Source organism: Prosopis cineraria, unplaced genomic scaffold, assembly GCF_029017545.1.
Source record: "Prosopis cineraria cultivar Desert tree isolate PC_DT_omini unplaced genomic scaffold, ASM2901754v1 PC10, whole genome shotgun sequence".
NCBI classification, from domain to species: Eukaryota; Viridiplantae; Streptophyta; class Magnoliopsida; order Fabales; family Fabaceae; genus Prosopis; species Prosopis cineraria.
The window spans coordinates 8,464,577-8,482,994 of record NW_026555341.1 but is presented as its reverse complement, the minus strand read 5'-3'; the positions used below and the strand labels follow the sequence as shown (position 1 = coordinate 8,482,994).

General features: G+C 34.4%; 4 protein-coding genes across 5 annotated transcripts; all 4 read right to left on the bottom strand.

Annotated features, from left to right (window-relative positions):
• Positions 1-513: 513 nt before the first annotated feature.
• LOC129323107 (mitochondrial import inner membrane translocase subunit Tim13) lies at positions 514-2,072 on the bottom strand. The gene is made up of 2 exons (XM_054969675.1): positions 1,844-2,072; positions 514-954 (listed from the first exon to the last, which is right to left on the bottom strand). Exons 1-2 carry the CDS (start codon positions 1,955-1,957, stop codon positions 805-807), a joined length of 264 nt encoding a protein of 87 aa, XP_054825650.1. The 5' UTR covers positions 1,958-2,072; the 3' UTR covers positions 514-804.
• Positions 2,073-3,500: 1,428 nt separating this feature from the next.
• Positions 3,501-5,851, bottom strand: LOC129322807 (endoglucanase 1-like). The gene is made up of 7 exons (XM_054969208.1): positions 5,550-5,851; positions 5,229-5,438; positions 4,950-5,150; positions 4,771-4,863; positions 4,514-4,675; positions 4,322-4,433; positions 3,501-4,227 (listed from the first exon to the last, which is right to left on the bottom strand). Exons 1-7 carry the CDS (start codon positions 5,775-5,777, stop codon positions 3,743-3,745), a joined length of 1,491 nt encoding a protein of 496 aa, XP_054825183.1. The 5' UTR covers positions 5,778-5,851; the 3' UTR covers positions 3,501-3,742.
• A 4,365-nt stretch (positions 5,852-10,216) lies between these two features.
• Positions 10,217-11,845, bottom strand: LOC129322057 (endoglucanase 1-like). Its single transcript, XM_054968091.1, has 6 exons — positions 11,678-11,845; positions 11,398-11,598; positions 11,215-11,307; positions 10,968-11,129; positions 10,775-10,886; positions 10,217-10,707 (listed from the first exon to the last, which is right to left on the bottom strand). The coding sequence occupies exons 1-6, from the start codon at positions 11,828-11,830 to the stop codon at positions 10,217-10,219; spliced, it is 1,212 nt and encodes a 403-aa protein (XP_054824066.1). The 5' UTR covers positions 11,831-11,845.
• A 2,813-nt stretch (positions 11,846-14,658) lies between these two features.
• Positions 14,659-18,174, bottom strand: LOC129321573 (beta-carotene isomerase D27, chloroplastic). Of its 2 annotated transcripts, XM_054967381.1 has the most exons (6): positions 17,724-18,173; positions 17,535-17,627; positions 15,499-15,560; positions 15,299-15,405; positions 15,093-15,188; positions 14,659-15,019 (listed from the first exon to the last, which is right to left on the bottom strand). In XM_054967381.1, the coding sequence occupies exons 1-6, from the start codon at positions 18,123-18,125 to the stop codon at positions 14,970-14,972; spliced, it is 810 nt and encodes a 269-aa protein (XP_054823356.1). In that variant the 5' UTR covers positions 18,126-18,173; the 3' UTR covers positions 14,659-14,969. The 2 variants fall into 2 exon arrangements, with proteins under 2 accessions (XP_054823356.1, XP_054823357.1); XM_054967382.1 differs by lacking the exon at positions 17,535-17,627 and having other exon boundaries at positions 17,724-18,174.
• Positions 18,175-18,418: the final 244 nt, after the last annotated feature.

Here is an 18,418-nt window from a genome sequence, read left to right as displayed (position 1 = left end):
TTCGCTGAAGACACTCGCACCAGTTGAGGAGGCCATAGGCATCGCGTAAAAACACGAGAAAATTTACTAGCTCAAAAGCAAAGGCCTCCTGTATCGCAGATGTCGAATAAAAATTAACGGTGATGCGAGCAGAGCTCTTAAAAAAGAAATTAACGTTCAAGGTTAAGTAGAGCCATCGAGGGAAGATGCTCTCCTACGCTCGTTCGGGTCAAACATTTTTTATGAAGACGAGGGAATCAACCTGCCTCACTTTGAGTAACTTTTTTTTTTTTTTAATGAAGATTGGGAGAGTTGCTCCCCTCCCTTCCCCTCAAAAAAGGAGGGATTTGGAAGAGTTTTTAATTAAAATGGTAATGAGCGAGTAAATGATACTATGATAGATCTTGGTGGTGCTTCTCCAAGTTATAGTTCCCCACATGCAGAGGGCTCCCCCCCCCCCCCGGGCCCGGAAAAGAAAAATAATAAAAAAATATAAAAGAAAAGTGAGGCTTGTAAGATTGCAAGACAAGGGAATGATTAAACAAGGTAATTCCAAATCAAAACAAAATTAGAATTTTTGTTACCACAATCTCGCTTGACAAATCCAACGCCTGTGCTGATTGTCTCAAGTCCTAAAGTTTTAATCTAAACCAAATAAGGGGAATTACACTCCCACAAGAATTGAAGCTTACTCAGCCGTCACATAATCAAATCTCAATGTGAAGGATAAATTATGAAAAGGATTACACTTATAATCAGATAGCATTATTAGTCCACGTACTCAGCAACTCCCATTCAGTCCGTCGATGAAGTTGCCTTTTCTTTTCATCGAGGTGCTGAAAATAAGGCTTTGCTAATTATGCCTGTGGCCTCAATATATCGATCCACACATCTAGAGATGCAACTGCTTTCACCTCCACTTAAGCTTGACCCTGGTTTTGTGATACACTTCTCAAAACACTTCCCCCTTACTGTCTGTAAAGTAAATAACAATTGCAAGACAAATGTTAAGTTAAGCGAATCATCTTGGATAAAATCAGCGCCCAAAATAGTACTCAATTATCAACTAACATTTTTGGCACCTTCTTAGTTCCTAGCATTGCCCTTCCCTGGCAATTACATGAAAAAGCTTTATTGTTTTCCCCAAGGCACACTTCTTTGGTTAGGAAATAAGCTAAATAAACATAAAGTAATTTGAAGACTAAATTTTCCAGGAGAAATGAAAAGGAACACGATCAAAAATCAATAAACAAACTTATCCTCATTCAAATAATTAGCGGCAAATAGATAAATGTTGACTTTTGTCATCAATGATGTTAACAGAAACATCACATTAATAACCAGTTATTCTTGGTAGTAACACCATTATATAACCTTTGTTCAACAAGATAAAAAGGCCACCATGCAATTTATGTGGTTAGATCAATCTATCCCCATTAACTGGTCATAACAGGTAAATTAATATTTTTAAGTTGGCACTTGTGAGTACTTGATATAAAACTGGTTGGTGTCTAGCCGAATCTTTCAGCTTTATAATACATACAGCATTGTGTGAAATAATTTCCGTACTACGTAAGTCCCCATCAACTGAGGAGGCATCAAGTTAACAATCTATCTCGTTCAAACTTCACTACTCTAAGGGAATTATTCAGTTATAGTCCACAAGTTGTACTGAATATGAATACGCTAAATCCAGTAAATTAAGCAGAGGTCTTCGCAATGTTTCACCGTCCACATTTGAGGAGGGATATAAGTTCATTGTTCCATAAACAATAAACGAAAGAGCAGAAAAAGGAGAGTAACGATCATTTGAATAATAGAAAGGGCACAGAGGGAAAAAAAAACAGAAGAAAGAAAAAAAAACCTCGAGGAATTCTTCGGCATAGGCCTGAGCAAGCTGTGTCTTGAGCTGGTCTTTGAAATCCGCTGTGTTGAACTGAGACGATGATCCACTCGAGGGACTTGAGAATGAATCCATTTGCTTCGCTTCTCTCAAGCCTGAATCTTCCGCCTACCGCCTCTGCCTCTTCTGCTTCCCAGCTGGTCTGAACTAACCTAGCGGCAAGCGCGCTCTGATTTTGTTCTGTGAATTTTTTTTTTTTGGTAGAATTTTGTTCTGTGAATTGAAATGGTTCATCCGACCCTCTACTGAATCAATAAGGCAGCCCAATCTTGATTTGGGCCTATCCCACTATGGGGAATGTTTGAATCTATTTGTTCAAAATACATAGACAACAGATGTGGGATCCAGGATTCTTACGGTGAACAATGGGGAATATTATCGGTGATCGATCTGATTTTCTTATAATTAATGGAATTTTCGGGGGATAATTCTGTTGACTGCCGTATCAGAATCACATTTATCTCTTGTTGAGAAGGCAATCATTATCTCACCCTTTTTTCTTTTTTCTTTTGGAATAGTCAGGGCAAGCATAACAACCTGGACCATTATGTCACCCTGAACTCACAGGTCACAAGCATTACTGTGTTACGGCATGCAGTATTGTAGTTTCCTACCCAACTTTCACGGGCATTTAACTATATATATCACTCAATTATTAACAAAATCAATTATTCTAACTAGAGGTCTTTGGGTTCTTGTGTTGAATGAGCTTATCATGAAATTTTAAATTAGAGCATTGAAATAGGAAATCATATTAAATAAAAATATTAAATTTATATCTAAGATATTCATGAAACTATCATTATATAATATAAATTGTTATTGTTATTATTATTTTATTAAAAAGGTTGTATTGATGACTTTTGTTATGCCGCGCACCTCTTTATGAAAATTTGAGATAAAGTTTGGTACTAAATTTGATTTTTTTAATTATAAAAAGTTGGAAATTAATTATATACATTTTCAATTCAAACATGATTGTCACGGAACATGCACACCCATGCACTTTTGAGTTTTGACTTTATTGCCCCCTCTCAGTCCGTTACTTCCTCTATTGGACCGTAATATAATATATTACTGATAATTAATTTATGATTTTAAAAAAGATGTCAGTTAAAATTTTATTTTAAAAAATTTTACATATTTTTAATTATATTCTTATTAAATATTTTATTTAATTATATTAATAATAATAATTAAAAAATTAAAAAATAATAATAAATAAAGTAAGGTCATAATTGAAAAAATAATTATAAAAGTTACTCGATATTTTATTAGATCAAGTAACGGTTCTAAATAATATGTGTATTGTGGTCTGGAAAGAATATATGTGTATATATATATATATATATATTACTCTTTTCAATTTAAAATATAAATATATATATTACTCTTTTCAATTTAAAATATAAATATTTTTATTCAACTAACTTTGGTTCAAAATATGGACAGAGAGGGGGATGGGGAATGCATCGCAAGTTGATTAATTATAAATTAAGGAAAACGTGTTCAATATTTTATAAAAGAAAGGTCCATAATATATTAGCAATCCAGATTCTTCTTGTGTATACCGAATAAGTTGACCTTGTGAAATTAACTAAAAAGATGGATAGAAACATGGGAAATTAAGCTAACTTCTAAATTCTAACATTACAAGTGTAGTGAGACATGGAATAAAGCTTCACATTAAAAAGTCAGAAAGACTTTCGAATAAAAGACATTCTCAAGTCTCTCTTTTTAATTACAGCCTCTGCAATGCACTGCAGGAATCCACATCCATATTTCATAAAATATATCGGTGCTACTTGATTTGTTTAACAGCACAACGTCCATTACATGAGTAATCAAGTGGCGGTGGGTTTAATTAGCGGAGAAAAAGGCCAGAGCCCCGACCAGGGGTGCATTGATGTAAGTCGCCGGCTCGGATTGCTGATAGTTATTCCGATCATCAGAGAACCGGTCGGAACTGTCGGGTCCTCCGACGATGGCTCCGACCAAGATATTCGGGTTAGGAGAGGAAGAATGGAAGTACTGAAAGCCGTCGTCGCAGGAAATACGTTGAGGGTGATCATGAATGGAAGGTACAGAAGAACCCCTGTGGTGAATATTCTTTGGATACCTCTCTCCAAAACCCACCATGTAAGATGTTTTTTCCGGATTATCCCCTAAAATGTAATCAACTTGCTTTCTGGCCAGTGCAACGAGGCTCTGTGCCGTCACGGTGGAGCCGCCGCACCGCACTCCAATGGAGCTCGAACTCAGATACTTGGCGTAAGTCAAAAGCAGCAAGCTCGAGGATGTAACATACTGCAGATTGCTCTCGCTGCCTTTGTAAAGAAGCCCACCTGCTAATTCATCACTTCTGTTATTTCTCTTAACTCAGAAGTCTAAACCAACTTCAAAAAAACAAAAATCCCAATCTGGAATACTTCTTCTGACCTGGAGTGTACTGAGCCTGAAATCCTGGCGATCCTGGTACGAGTGAACATATGTAATTGTCCGCGTGTGATTTATATACTTCCATTTCTTGAGTATTCTTCTCCAAGAATTCCTGTCACAGTATGTATGTAAGGTATCAGCATGAGCCTTAGATAAAGAAAGGAAAGAGAGAGAAAAGCTCATTATGAAAACCTGGGAGAGTAGAACTTTAGTTCCCGCTCGCTTGTCATCCCAACTGAAGGAGTAGGTATCATCATCTGCACCTAACACGTGGCCATTGGATTGTATATAACTCATATAGGAACTACTTCCAGAGGCTTTGTAAATCCACGATGCACCCCACAGAAGCTCATCCTGATCACAACGCATGTATGTGTCCGTGAATATTTGAGACGACGGGGCTGGGTTGAGAAAGAAACAATCGATGATGCTACATGTATGTAACTTACATGATATCCAGAGTAGGAGCAATAGAATGGGCAGACCACGGAATTAAGAGAGTCACTATAAGATCCCCTGTAACGGTCTGCAAAATCGAATATCTGGAAAGAGAGTATTCACGAGATGAGATGCGGGTGTTTAAATATATGCATGAAAACAAATGGGAAGGCAAGTGTTGATATTATACTTTAATGGCGGCTTGAAGTAATTTGGAGGAATACTGAGGGTCTGATTCTTTGAAGACTAAAGAAGAAGCTGCCAATGCAGCAGCAGTCTCGGCGGCCACATCTGATCCTGGGCTTTGAGGGGTCACCTTATACACGTTTCTAGGAGTGTCCATGTCCTCTGGCCTTTCCCAGCACTTATGGTCCATGTTAGGCTCTCCCACCTGCAATCCAACAAATCCATTCAATTCATTTTCTATAACTTATTAGTTGTTAAATCAAGAGTGCATCTGGACTCATACTTGGACGTATAATGTATCAGGAGTGGAAGTTGCTGCTTTAAGGAGATAATCAGAGCCCCAGCGGACAGCAGCTCTGGCATTTTCAATCTGGTCATGCATGGAGCTTCCGAATTCAAGGACACTCCATGCCAATAACGTAGTGGTAAATGCCATTGGAAGCCCAAACTTGACGTTGTCTCCTGCATCATAATAACCCCCCACCAAGTCCACCTGAACCAACCAACCAAACGTGCCTTAGTTTCACAGAATAACAAACCGCCAAGTGTTACTTGAGAGAATGGAAAATAGGAGGAATATATATATATATATATATAGACACACATGATAAGAAGAGCCATCGGACAAGGCAGAATCGCCTCTCCAGGTGAGGCGCTGGTTGGAGGGTAATTTTCCAGAACGCTGGCCTTCAAAGAAGAGAATGGACTTCTCAAGAGCTTCATGGTACTGCTGGGAACTGAATGCATGAGCAGGTGAGCCTAGTGAACAAGAGAGAGTTATTATTAACATAAGGCATAGCCAGAGTGTGGAGGGAGATGGAGAAGCAGACATTGTTAGTGAGTAAAGTACAGAAGTGTGTGAAGAAGATGAATTATATGTATGTGATTTGAAGTGGTGAATATTTGTGAGAAGGTGGGCATTTAATTTATAGATTGCAAGAAGTTGGAAGGCAGGTAAAGTGGCCGTTACAACTCTTACATTGATTGGTTACGGAATCAACTGCACCAAACAAGGCATGTATTTTGTTTCTTGAAGGTTGAATTAAGTGAATACTTCACTTTTTTGGGGCAAAGATAAGGACGAGCACGCGTGAATAATGGCAAAAGGACTTGTGGTTTTGTTTTCCGATTTAAGAGAACGAGCATGGGCACTGTTGTTGGGTCTTTAGAATTATGAGAGGTGGTTCATGAGTGAACAAGTCACGGGACAACGTTAAGAGAGATCGGAGAGTCACATGAGAATATTAATCAGTCAAGTTGAAGGACACGAGTCTGAGAAACAATGTGGGCTTGCATGAGCTTCGTTGAAAAAGCAGAGTACAGAGGCCGAATTTGATAATCCGTAATGTGAATCACGTGACAAGGATATGGATTTAGTAGCAATAGACTTTAGTATAAGAATTTGATGCATAACTTATAAAATTATAAATTTAAATTTGATTATTAATACAAGGATCTTATTAAGAAATAATTTATATTTTATAACTATATGTTTTGATCGTATTGAGTCGTTGACTTAACTCACCTAGACTTTTATTTGCTAGAGGAAAAAATGATATAATTTCACATGGATGGCAAATGATTTGTGCGTTTTAGTCTTTGGGTGGGAATTTGAGCTTCGAAAACAGAGATTAATGCGCCTTGATTTTTGGCATACTTAGCTTCTAAATTCTGCTTTTAAACTAATGAATTCCCTCCTGATTCCAGGACAATGACTCCTTCTCGAGTTTGTTTTGACGACCAAGTTGCTTTTTTCATGCATTAAAATCTGCATTGCAGGCCTGCGCGCTGTGTGTAAATGAACAGAACTCGCATGAATTTGGGACCTTCCAATTCCAACCATGTTTACCTTTTCCTTTTTTTTTTATGCTTCAAATTCAATATTGAACCCATTGGTAATTAGTTTGTTATATAAATTCCCTCCAAGTAATCTTCAGTGTGTAATCAAAGGAAATAAATGTGATATCCTATGAAAGTAAATTAGGGATACCCAGAAATAATAACGGAGTGGCGTTGTTGTACTGTAAATCCTAAAATTAGTCCCTTACTTTGTGACTTTGAAGTATGAACAAATTGGACACACTAACAAAGAAATGAAGTATTCTATTATTTAGTATGCTAACGTTGTTGGTATTCAATTGATCACTGAAGTAATTTGGTATGACATGAGAGGTACATGAGTTTTTTTTCATAATTATAAAATTATTTTCAAATTAAAATTACAAAACAGATTCTTCTTTTATCTTTTAAAATGATTCTTATAAACTGATAACACAGTCAAACATACCCTGTCCTTAGATATATATATATATATATAGAATCATCCCCATCCCCATATGCTTATAATCTCCAAGAAGCCGCCTGTTAGGAATAGTAACAGCTTGCCTTCTCATTGCAGAAAAAAGAAGTCTGAGAGCTTGTAGGCTAAATCATCCCCAAATTATAATTTAATTTATAAAATCATCTTTTTTAAGTCTCAACCATTCTCATGTTCATTGGCCATGCCTCCTCATTATTCTGAAGGACGTCAAGTTATTGCCAACACTAAAAGTCATTGATCACCCAGAAAAAAAGAAAACAAAATGATTGTACATTTATTTCGAGCTCCACGCCTGAATTTAAGCGCACATAATGCAACAAAAGCTGCAATTGGGAAGTGCATTGCAGTCATAATCACTGTTTTCATACCCGAATCGGTCAGACTGATCAAACAATCGGCCGGAAAATAAAAAGGTATGATCAAATCATTTGACCCGTTACAGTTAATTTGAGGTTGACCCGCTTTAACATGGATTTCATCCTTTTTGACTTGGGTGATTCTTGAAGATTCGTAATAATTAAACCATTTCGACTCCTTTTTAATAGGGTTAAAATATATTTTTAATCTTAAATTTTTTTAAAAATAATTTTATCCTGTACTTATAAATAAATCAATTTTACTCTTAAATTTTTTTTAGGAGTGGAAAGATATTTCTACAAAGTACTTAGCACTCCTCAAAAACATAATTTAAAGATAAAATTACTTCACTTATCAGTATAAGGATAAAATTGCTCTTCAAAAAAAAAATTCAATGATAAAAATACATCTTAACCCTTTTTAATATATATATATATATATATATATTATTTTTTATTTTATTATTATATCACCAATTAAACCATGAAACTCATGACTCAATAATCTTTTTAATTCATCATCTGGTCTAGTTTTTAAATAGGAATTCCTAAAGATATTAGACTATTCAGTCTTCAACGTGAACACGAGCAAGCAGCTATTAATTAATTTTACAACGCAGCTTCAAGTTCAAGATGAATTGTCTTTGTTCGTTACTTCATGATCATATCAAGCAACGAAAACTTTGCATTACAGGGAAATATTTAAATTTTAAAATATAATAAAAATATTATTCAGCAATTTATAGTAATTAATGAACATTTTATAATTTCATTAATTCAAAGAAATAATAAAAATATATGAAAACTTAGGGGAGAAAAGACTTAGCTTGTTCCTACGTTGTACGGAGATATTTAAACTTTAAAACACACAGAAATATGCTTATAGTAAAATAAAAATATGAAAATATTCATGTGTAATCATATAAAATAATGAACATGATATTAATTATTGAGTTACATGCTTTTGTTTAATTAATAATTAGTACTTGATTTGGAGGGATCGGATATATTCAATAGGAAAATTTCAAGCATCATCAGCATAATAATAATTCACTTGTTTTTATTTATAGGACAAAATTTTGGAGGATGATTTATTTCTATATTTTTATGAGACAATAGAATGATTCTTCTTGAGCTGTCGTTTTATTGCTGTATTTATAGGCATGAAATTATTAGTTATTAAACTCATGAAGTTAATTATAAAATAATAAACTACAAATTACATTTTTTAGGTTATGAGAAGAACTATGTCAAGGCAGAGTTAAAAATTTTAATTAGGGTGACTGAGATGACAAAACATATATGATAATTAAAGAAAAGTTAAATATATATATATATATATATATCATTGACATAATATAAATATTTTAATGTATATATTCCCATTCAATTTTATTAATATATAACAAAAATAAATATATATATATCTTTACTTTTTTTAAGTTTTGCTCTTTAATTTTTTATAGCATCAAAATAATTAATTATCATGTCTATAATAAAATTTTCAACAATTTCCTTTTAAATATAAACTATCATTCAATTGATAAAAAATTCATCTTTTTTAGTATTGAATGATTTAAATACATCCTTAAGATTTGTAATTGTGTTCAATTTAAAAAGCTCTATTATTGGTTTGTCGAGTTTAATATTTAATTTTTTTAATTGATTATCGATGACTATAGTAAATATATTAACATAGTAATGATACTCAATTGTCACAAATCTTTGTCTAAGAGATCAAATTATATTAGAGTTAAAATCATTTATATCATATGCTTCAAAAATTTGATTATTACAAAAAGAAAAGTAACTTTTTCTAAAAAAATATCTTAACCATAATCTATTAACTTTTAAATAAGCTAAGTGATTTTATTGTAGACATCAAACACATAATATTCAATATATTTTAAAATTTTTGTCACAAGCTTGATAAAGTTTGTCAATAAATTTCATAATTTTTTCATCAAATGAAAATAAAAACAAAATTAAATAAGATCAATTTTTTAAAAGTATATGTAGCATTGTTTCATTAAAAATGACATATACAAGATAACACATAAAAATGAAATGAGAACTTCATCTAGTATTTTTATGCCTATGTAATGTGTCAACCTAAAATAATAAAAGTGCATAACTCCTATATTTTACTAATTAAAAAAATTAAAAAGTCAAGGGTGTAGATGCCCTAGTCTGCACCCCTAACTAGCTATACTTCCACAATAAGGTAGTTGTAAACTTAAAATATACATACATGTGTGTGCGTATGAGATGAGAAGACATAAGAATAGACATTTAAATAAAATGTTTTGAATTCATGACATCATGAAGAGTTTTAAAATAGTAAGATTTATTACACGTTTATAATTGAAGAAAAAACTGTTAGTTCGACATACCAATTTTTCCTGCGAGGTATTATTGAGATTGTCTTGAATAAGATCAACGTTGATTAAAACCTTACTGAAAAAAAATATAGAGCAAGACACAATGAGGTTCTCTTTTTAATTACAGCCTCAGCAATACAAAGCATTTTTCATGATACAAATTTTACTAGATTACTACAAAATCCTGGAGTCCGATACATGCATGAACAAGTGATCAAATGGTGTTGGCCGAGAAAAAAGCGAGAGCCCCAACCAGGGGTGCATTGATATAAGTCGCAATCTCCGATTGCTGATAGTTATAGCGATTATCAGAAAACCGGTCGGACCTGTCGGGTCCTCCGACGATGGCTCCGACCAAGATATTCGGGTTTGGAGCAGAAGAATGGTAGTACCGATAGCCGTCGTTGCAGGAAATACGTTGAGGGTGATCGTGAATGGAAGGCAGAGAAGAACCCCTGTGATGAATATTCTTTGGATATCTCTCTCCAAAACCCACCATGTAAGACATGTTCGCTGGGTTATCCCCTAATATGTAATCAACTTGCTTTCTGGCCAGTCCGATGAGGCTCTGTGCCGTCACGGTGGAGCCGCCGCACCGGACTCTGATGGAGCTCAAACTCAGATGCTTCGCGTACGTCAAGAGCAGCAAGCTAGTGGATGTAACATACTGCAGATTGGCCGCGCTGCCTTTGTAAAGAAGCCCACCTGCAAATTCATCACTTCAGTTATTTCAAGTTGAAACAATATGCATATCAGGACTGCTTCTCCTGACCTGGAGTGTACTGAGCCTGGAAACCTGGCGATCCTGCTACGAGAGAACATATGTAATTGTCAGCGTGTGCTTTATATAGTTCCAGTTCTTGGTTGTTCTTCTCCAAGAATTCCTGTCACAGTATTTATGCATGTTATCAGTTTTTGAGCCTTGGATAAAGAAAGGAAAGAAAGAAAAGCTCATTATTAAATACCTTGGAGAGCAATACTCTAGCTCCTCCTCGCTTGTCATCCCAGCTGAAGGAGTAGGCATCATCATCTGCGCCTAACACGTGGCCGTTGGACTGTATATAACTCAGATAGGAACTACTTCCAGAGGCTTTGTATATCCACGATGCCCCCCACAGAAGCTCATCCTGATCACAACCCATATATTATATGTTGGTAAATGTTTGAGACGGAGCTAGGTTGAGAGCGAGACGATGCGTGTATTTAACTTACGTGATATCCAGAGTAGGAGCAATAGAATGGGCAGACCACGGAATTAAGAGAGTCACTATAAGATCCCCTGTAAGTATCTGCAAAATTGAATACCTGAAAAGAGAGTCACAAGATGAGATGTAGGTATGCATTAAAATAAATAACGGTCACAAGTAAATGAGAGAAGGCAAGTGTGTTATTTACTGTGATGGCGGCTTCAAGTAATTTGGAGGAATATTGAGGGTCGGATTCTTTGAAGACTAAAGAAGAAGCTGCCAATGCAGCAGCAGTCTCGCCGGCCACATCTGATCCTGGGTCTTGAGGGGTCACCTTGTACACGTTTCTAGGAGTGTCCATGTCCTCTGGCCTTTCCCAGCACTTATGGTCCATGTTAGCCTCTCCCACCTGCGCACCGACAACGTAACTCCATCGATCAATTCATTTTCTATAACTTAATCAAGTACAGTAAGAGTGGCTCGCTTACTTGGACGTATAATGTATCAGGAGTGGAAGTGGCTGCTTTAAGGAGGTAATCAGTGCTCCAGCGGATGGCAGCTCTGGCATTATCAATCTGGTCATGCATGGAGCTTCCGAATTCAAGGACACTCCATGCCAATAACGTTGTAGTAAATGCCATTGGAAGCCCGAACTTGACGTTGTCTCCTGCATCATAATAACCCCCCACCAAGTCCACCTGGACCTACCAACCAAACGCGTCAAGCGTTCTGACTCGAGAGACTAGAAAATAGAAAGAACGTATATGTATATGTATATGTATAGACAGACGTGATAGGAAGAGCCATCGGACAAGGCAGAATCGGCCCTCCAAGTGAGTTGCTGGTTGGAGGGTAATTTTCCAGAACGCTGGCCTTGAAAGAAGACAATGGATTTCTCAAGAGCTTCACGGTATTGCAAGGAAGTGAATGCATGAGCAGGTGAACCTAATGAAGAAGAGAGAATTATTAACGAGAGGCATAGCCGCTGTACTGTGGAGGGAGAGGTAGAAGCAGACATTGGTAGAAGTGTGTGGAGAAGATAGTAGATGTGTATCTGATTTGAAGTGAATATTCGTGAGAAGAGGACGGCATTTAATTTATAGACATGGAGAAGCTGAAGGACGTAGGATATATATATATATATATATATATATCAAATTCAATATTAAACCCATACATACATGGATCAAGATTATCTCCATACCCTCTTACAATGCACCTCTCAAACTTAATCATATTCATTTATTTAATTATTTATTTTATTTGGTGTTAGATTGTTGATTATGGCATTAAAATAAGTATAAATTTATTTTCAAAAGCATTTAAAAGATAATAATAAATAATACATTTATTTTATTGTCATAATTAGTAGATATTATTAAATCAAATGAATGATTAAGTTAATAGATGTTTGAGTAGTGAGAGATAAATTGAGGGAGTACCAAGTATTTCGTTATATAAATCCTCACGAATCCTAGTCGGCGACTTTTGGAGAACGTAACCTTTTGTGTATCTGAAAAGAAATGAAGGACTCCAGAAAGCTAAGAATGGAATATTCTTTTGAAGTAAATTAACGATTCCCATGAATACCGACGGAGTCTTGTTGCTGGAATTTAAAAGTGGGTTGAAAAAAAATATTGTTTAATTTTAAAATTTCTAATTGTGATACAATACTAGTTGATATTCACCCAACCAAATGTGATGTCTGCTTTAAAAGGAAAAGGAAAATTAATCATTTAGTTTTATAATTTTAATTTAGTTATAATTTAATCTTTAAATTTTAATTTATTGTAACTTAATTCTTAAAATTTTAACTTGATTGTAATTTTGTTCTGAAACTTTGACTCTTACAATCCGGTCATTATATTTTTAATCATTTAAATATTGGTCTTATATTTTAAAAAATAAAATTATAAAAACTAAAATTATGTTAAAATTTATTACTAATATTTTAAATTACTAAACCCATTTAATATTTATAAATATTAAAATTTTAAAATATTTTTAATTTTTATATTTTTTTAAATATAGAAACTAATATTTAAATAGTTAAAATTATAAAGATTAAATTACAAGAGGCAAAGTTTAAGAATTGAATTATAATCAAGTTAAGACTATAAAAATTGAGTTATAATGAGTCAAAATTTAAGAATTAAGTTACAATTGAATTAAAATTATATGAACTAAATGATTAAATTATCCAAACTAAAATTTTTATCCTCCTAATGCAAAACCAAACATGCATGCCATCTTTAAAAGCCAAAGCCATCGGTTAAGGATGGCAAGGGGTTAATTAGCTTCTCATTGCTTTTGGACTGCGTTTCATCTACCTTGCTCCTTTCTTTTTTAACTTTCCAAATTTAAATCTAAAAAAAGGTTGGTAGCTTGCTGGCTAAATCATCCCCATAATTTTTTTTTCTCTTTTTAATTATGGAATTACTTTTTTTAAGCTTCCATTGTTCCACGGAGTAGCTCTACTATTGGGTACCTATTTCTCAATTATTATTCTGATGTTCATTGGCCCTGCCCCCTTCATTATTATGAAGGACGTAATGTTGTGTTTTCAGTTGCTTGAAGCAAACAAGGATCGTCTCCACAGTTATAAAATGCCATATATTTCTCTATCCAATGGAAAAGGCAAACGGATGTTCAAATGCTTCATAGTATAATTACAAATAGATTGATGGCTTTGTAGCTAAGTAGCATGTAAATTTCCTTGCAAGTAGAAGGTTACAGATTCAATCTCACTTCAAAAAATTATAATCACAATGGCCAATTCTCAAGGTCTTTTAGTCCATACTAATTTGGATCAACTCCCATATGCTCAACTGAAAAAATGGCCCTAATACAACATATAATTGATGGCCTAGGCCAACCCACTAACACGGTTCATTTCCTTTCTTCTTTTTTCCCTGGAGCCATTACACTCAGTGGATAGCAACTATCAACTTTTTTTCTTTCTTTCTTCCTCTTTGATTTCTTGGCATTAAATCTGTATTGCAAACGTTGATTTGGGATAAATTGTTGAATGAAAAGTCAAGAGTAGTTATTCTCTTCCATCATTGTCTTCACTTTCCATCCCTTTTCCCCAAATTTGAACACTAAACCGTCAAACATACGAGTCCATCAAAGTAAATTACATGCCCAGAAGTCCTGGTGGTCTAGAGTTGTTAGACTGCAATCCTAAAATGTTCAGTCCACTTCTTTGACTTCGGCTGAGGCCTGAGAGTCATACTTCACTTTAGTTTGATTAAAGAATATGTTTCTTTATTCTTTAGTGTCTTTTTTTTTTTTAATCAAACCACTAGATATCTAGAACATTAAATTCAGATTAATCTAAGTCGATCCGAGAAGGATTATAAGGGCGTCAAATATTTAGTGGAGTACTCTCAATTAAACTGGAAATCTTTTAATCATATCACATGTAAATTAGCTAAACGCCGAAAAACTCGCATGACCATACTCAATATGTCTGTGTATCCGCAATTCAATTGCTTGAAGCAAACAAGCATCATCACTACACTACAGAGATAAAATGTCATACATCCCTTTGTACCACAGAAATTAATACAAGTAAAAAAAAAAAAAAAAAGCCCAAACTTATACACCAGTGGATAATGCTTTACAGTATGATTGCAATATATGGTGTTGAATACTAAGGCTCTCATTTATTTGTGACTCTAATAACTATTTGAATGAAGAAGAAGAAAAACCATACATATAGTTGGCAATGCACACGATATCTGGTGATGCACAGCTCAACTTAGAAGGAATATGTGCTCATGCTCGTAGTTTAGGACACACAGAAGAGTTTGGATTTGCCACAGAGCCTGCAAGTTATTGATCATTTCTGTAAGAAGCTGAGATCTCTGGTTGGTAGCACAAAAGTGGGGTCATACTTACAGATTTCAGCATAACAAGGTTGCTTAGAAACTGGATCCTCTTCAAATGGAGGTGGGGCTTGCCCATATACCATCTCACAACTCATGTCTTCAAAATCTGATATCAAATCATTGTTAGCGGAAGAGAGCTTATCATGATTATGTTCGAACCTAAAAATAAGCAAGGCCTAAAAGATAGGCCCAATGCCAGAGCGTTTCACTACATACTGGGGATCATTGTTAGCGGGAGTCCAAATTCGTCATTGAAAAAATCTTGTGTTGGAATTTTGCACATGTTGACACACATGCCGACGCATCCACTGTTCTCCAGGTACCTTGATAAGAAAAATAACAGAACTGTTACGAGGGTCTCAACCTTGTACAAACATCAAATAGCTACTAATTTTGTTTTCACTTGATTCCAGTACCTGCACTTTTTTATATGTACACCACTTTTTTGCTTCATCCCATTTACCTCTACTTCAACAACCTAATGCATCTCAAGAAGTTGAATTTGAATATCAGTGACAGCATGCAGAGTAGTGAGAGAGGAAAATTAGGACAAGTCGAAATAGTAAAAAAACCATTGAGTACCAAAGAGTTAGCTAACACTAGTTGGTAATTTGAGCCAAGTTAGATGGGCCATCTCAAACCCATCTAAAAAATTTAAAGCCAAATTCAAAAAAAAATTATTTTTTAAATGTTGAGGCATATTCGGGTAGCCCGAATAGACCTGAGAAAATTCGAACCAAGCTCGATCGAGTTCGAGCTTGGCCCGGATACCTGAATAAAAAATAAATTTTAAAAATATATAAAATATAATAAATATTAATTAATTCTTTAAGTTTTATATCATTTTATACTAAATACTATATATTTAAATGCATTACAATAATTATTTTTCAAAAAAATAAAAAATATTTATATTTTCATTATTTTAATCAACAAAATATCTCAAAATAATATTTAAAATATATTTTAATATTGATTTTTTAATTTTAAGACCCACTTTTTTAAAAAAAAATTTGAGTTCTATATATCATTTGTGAATCCAAAAAATTTATTTTATATTTTTTATAAAATAAGATAATTAATTTTAAAGTAAAAATAAAAATAATATTGAAAATAAAATTCGGGCATGTACAAAATTTTAACTTTACTATTAGATAAACATAATAAATAGAATAATATTCTTAGATAATTATTTGGTTATCATTCATGCCAAACTTAGTTAAAAATTAGAGTAAAAATCCCTTAATGTAAGGGTTAAATAATATAAAAAGTTAAAGAAAAAAACATTAAAAAAATAGTATTTTACTCATAATTAAATGATTATAATTTATATAATATAATGATGACTATTTTTTTTATATTCTTAAAAAATAAAAGTATGATTTACCCAAAAATAATTAAAAAATTTGAACTAATCAATACAATAATTTTAAATTAGTAGTCTAACTATAATTGAATTGAGATTAACTTGATTATAATTAAAATAATATAATTTAATTAAAATACATAAAATATTTATATATGATCATGATAAGAGTAATATTTAAATAACTAAGATATTAATTTACAAATAAAGGAAACATTTATAAATAATTACACATAATATAACAAAATGATAACAAAGCTAATTAAGTATAAAGTTGATAAGTTATTATTTTTTATTTTATTCTTTTAAATTTAAAATAATATTTTATACTTAATAGGATCATTTAAAAACTAAAACTAATTCAAAAGATAAAAAAAAAAATATTTAAAAAGCTTTGGATATTCAGGCCAATCCAAATAAATACGAAGGCAAATGGTGTTAGGACTAAACGTGGTTATATAAGCTTTTTAAAAAGGACAGGATACTTTAAGCCTGACTTGAATTGAGTTCAATCCGAATAAATCCAATTAGTCCATCTTTTGTTACCGTGCGGCCTTGATAAACGTAAGTATGCATTATAAAGTGTATGTCTCACATAAGCCGGTGAAACTGATAAATTTCAAATGAAGTTTACTAACACATTTTCATGAAGACCAGGAAAGTTCAATCAAAACGAACAAGGAAAACTAACCCAGAAGAAAGGACTAGGAGCAGCAGCAAAATGCTCTGCTTTTTGACACACATATTTCATGAGAGAGTGTTATAAATTGATCAAGCAAACATCAAAAGATGAACAACTCCCCGAAAATCAAGAAAACAGCTTTAAAGTTTCAGCTTAACAAAAAGATATGATCCTAAACAGACAACCATAAGCCTGACATTACTTAAACGCCCAAAAAGTTCAGCCAACTACGAGAAACCTTTGGTTAATCAGCATTTTTGCCTCAAACTAGGATACAAAGAGCAAAAAGACTAGACATAAATTTCAGCCACAACAGCAACCACACTAACATCAACAGAGACTAGGTAGCATGCAAGTTGAATCCAGAATGATGTGATAGTGAGGCAGGGAGATGAAAAAAAAACCTCAGAAGGGCCAACTAGCCAGTGGAAGAAAGGGACAGTCAAGGCAGCATTGAACTCAGCAGCCCACTTAGTGGGTGGGAATAATTTCCTGAACTAGAGTAACAGTTAATCAGGAGGAGATTTCACAGGAGAAGAAAGCACAAGTGAGAGAAAGAGAGAGAGAACAAAGAATGGAAGGGAATTGGAAACCTGAGCAGGAGCACCAGGAGGAAGCATGGACAAGAGCACCTCTCGAACTACTTGCTGTTGCTGAAGACGAGACCTCCCCTGCATCACCCTCCTTGACACATCCACGAATGACTCGTAGTCATAGTCCCACAATCCCAACCCTTTCTTCTTACCGTCATTGTTATCAGTGTCAGGTTTTGGAGAAGCAAACTTTTCCATCTTGCGACCGAAAAGACCCATGAATACCTTCTCGAAAATACCGTCATTGTAGCGAGTCTTTTGGCCCAACGGGGCCGTTTCGCCTGATGGCTCAGCAATCCCACACCGAACCGCTCCCACAGGTCTCGCCCCTTGCCGATGGGGATATCGGCCGGCATAAGTACGGCCAGTCAGCTGCAGTCCCTGGAAGCTCAGAACCGCCATGAACCCCCGACTGCTCACTTCACAATACTACGCTTGGAAGTGGGAAATGGGAGCCCATGTTTAGTCAGTTTAGATAGGCTTCCTTCCAGGTGTCACCAACGCTCCATCTCAACCACACAAAATGCGTCTTCTCTTTCGACGCCACGCTGCTTCCGCATTCCTTCCAAGTTCCAACAAATCAAAGCCAGCCTCAGGTTATAATATGAGTTTTTTTTTTTTGTAATTGGGCCTGTTTGGTCACTGTCACAACTCAAAATCCGGGCCTTTCATTTCACATTTCGGAGTTCGCTAAT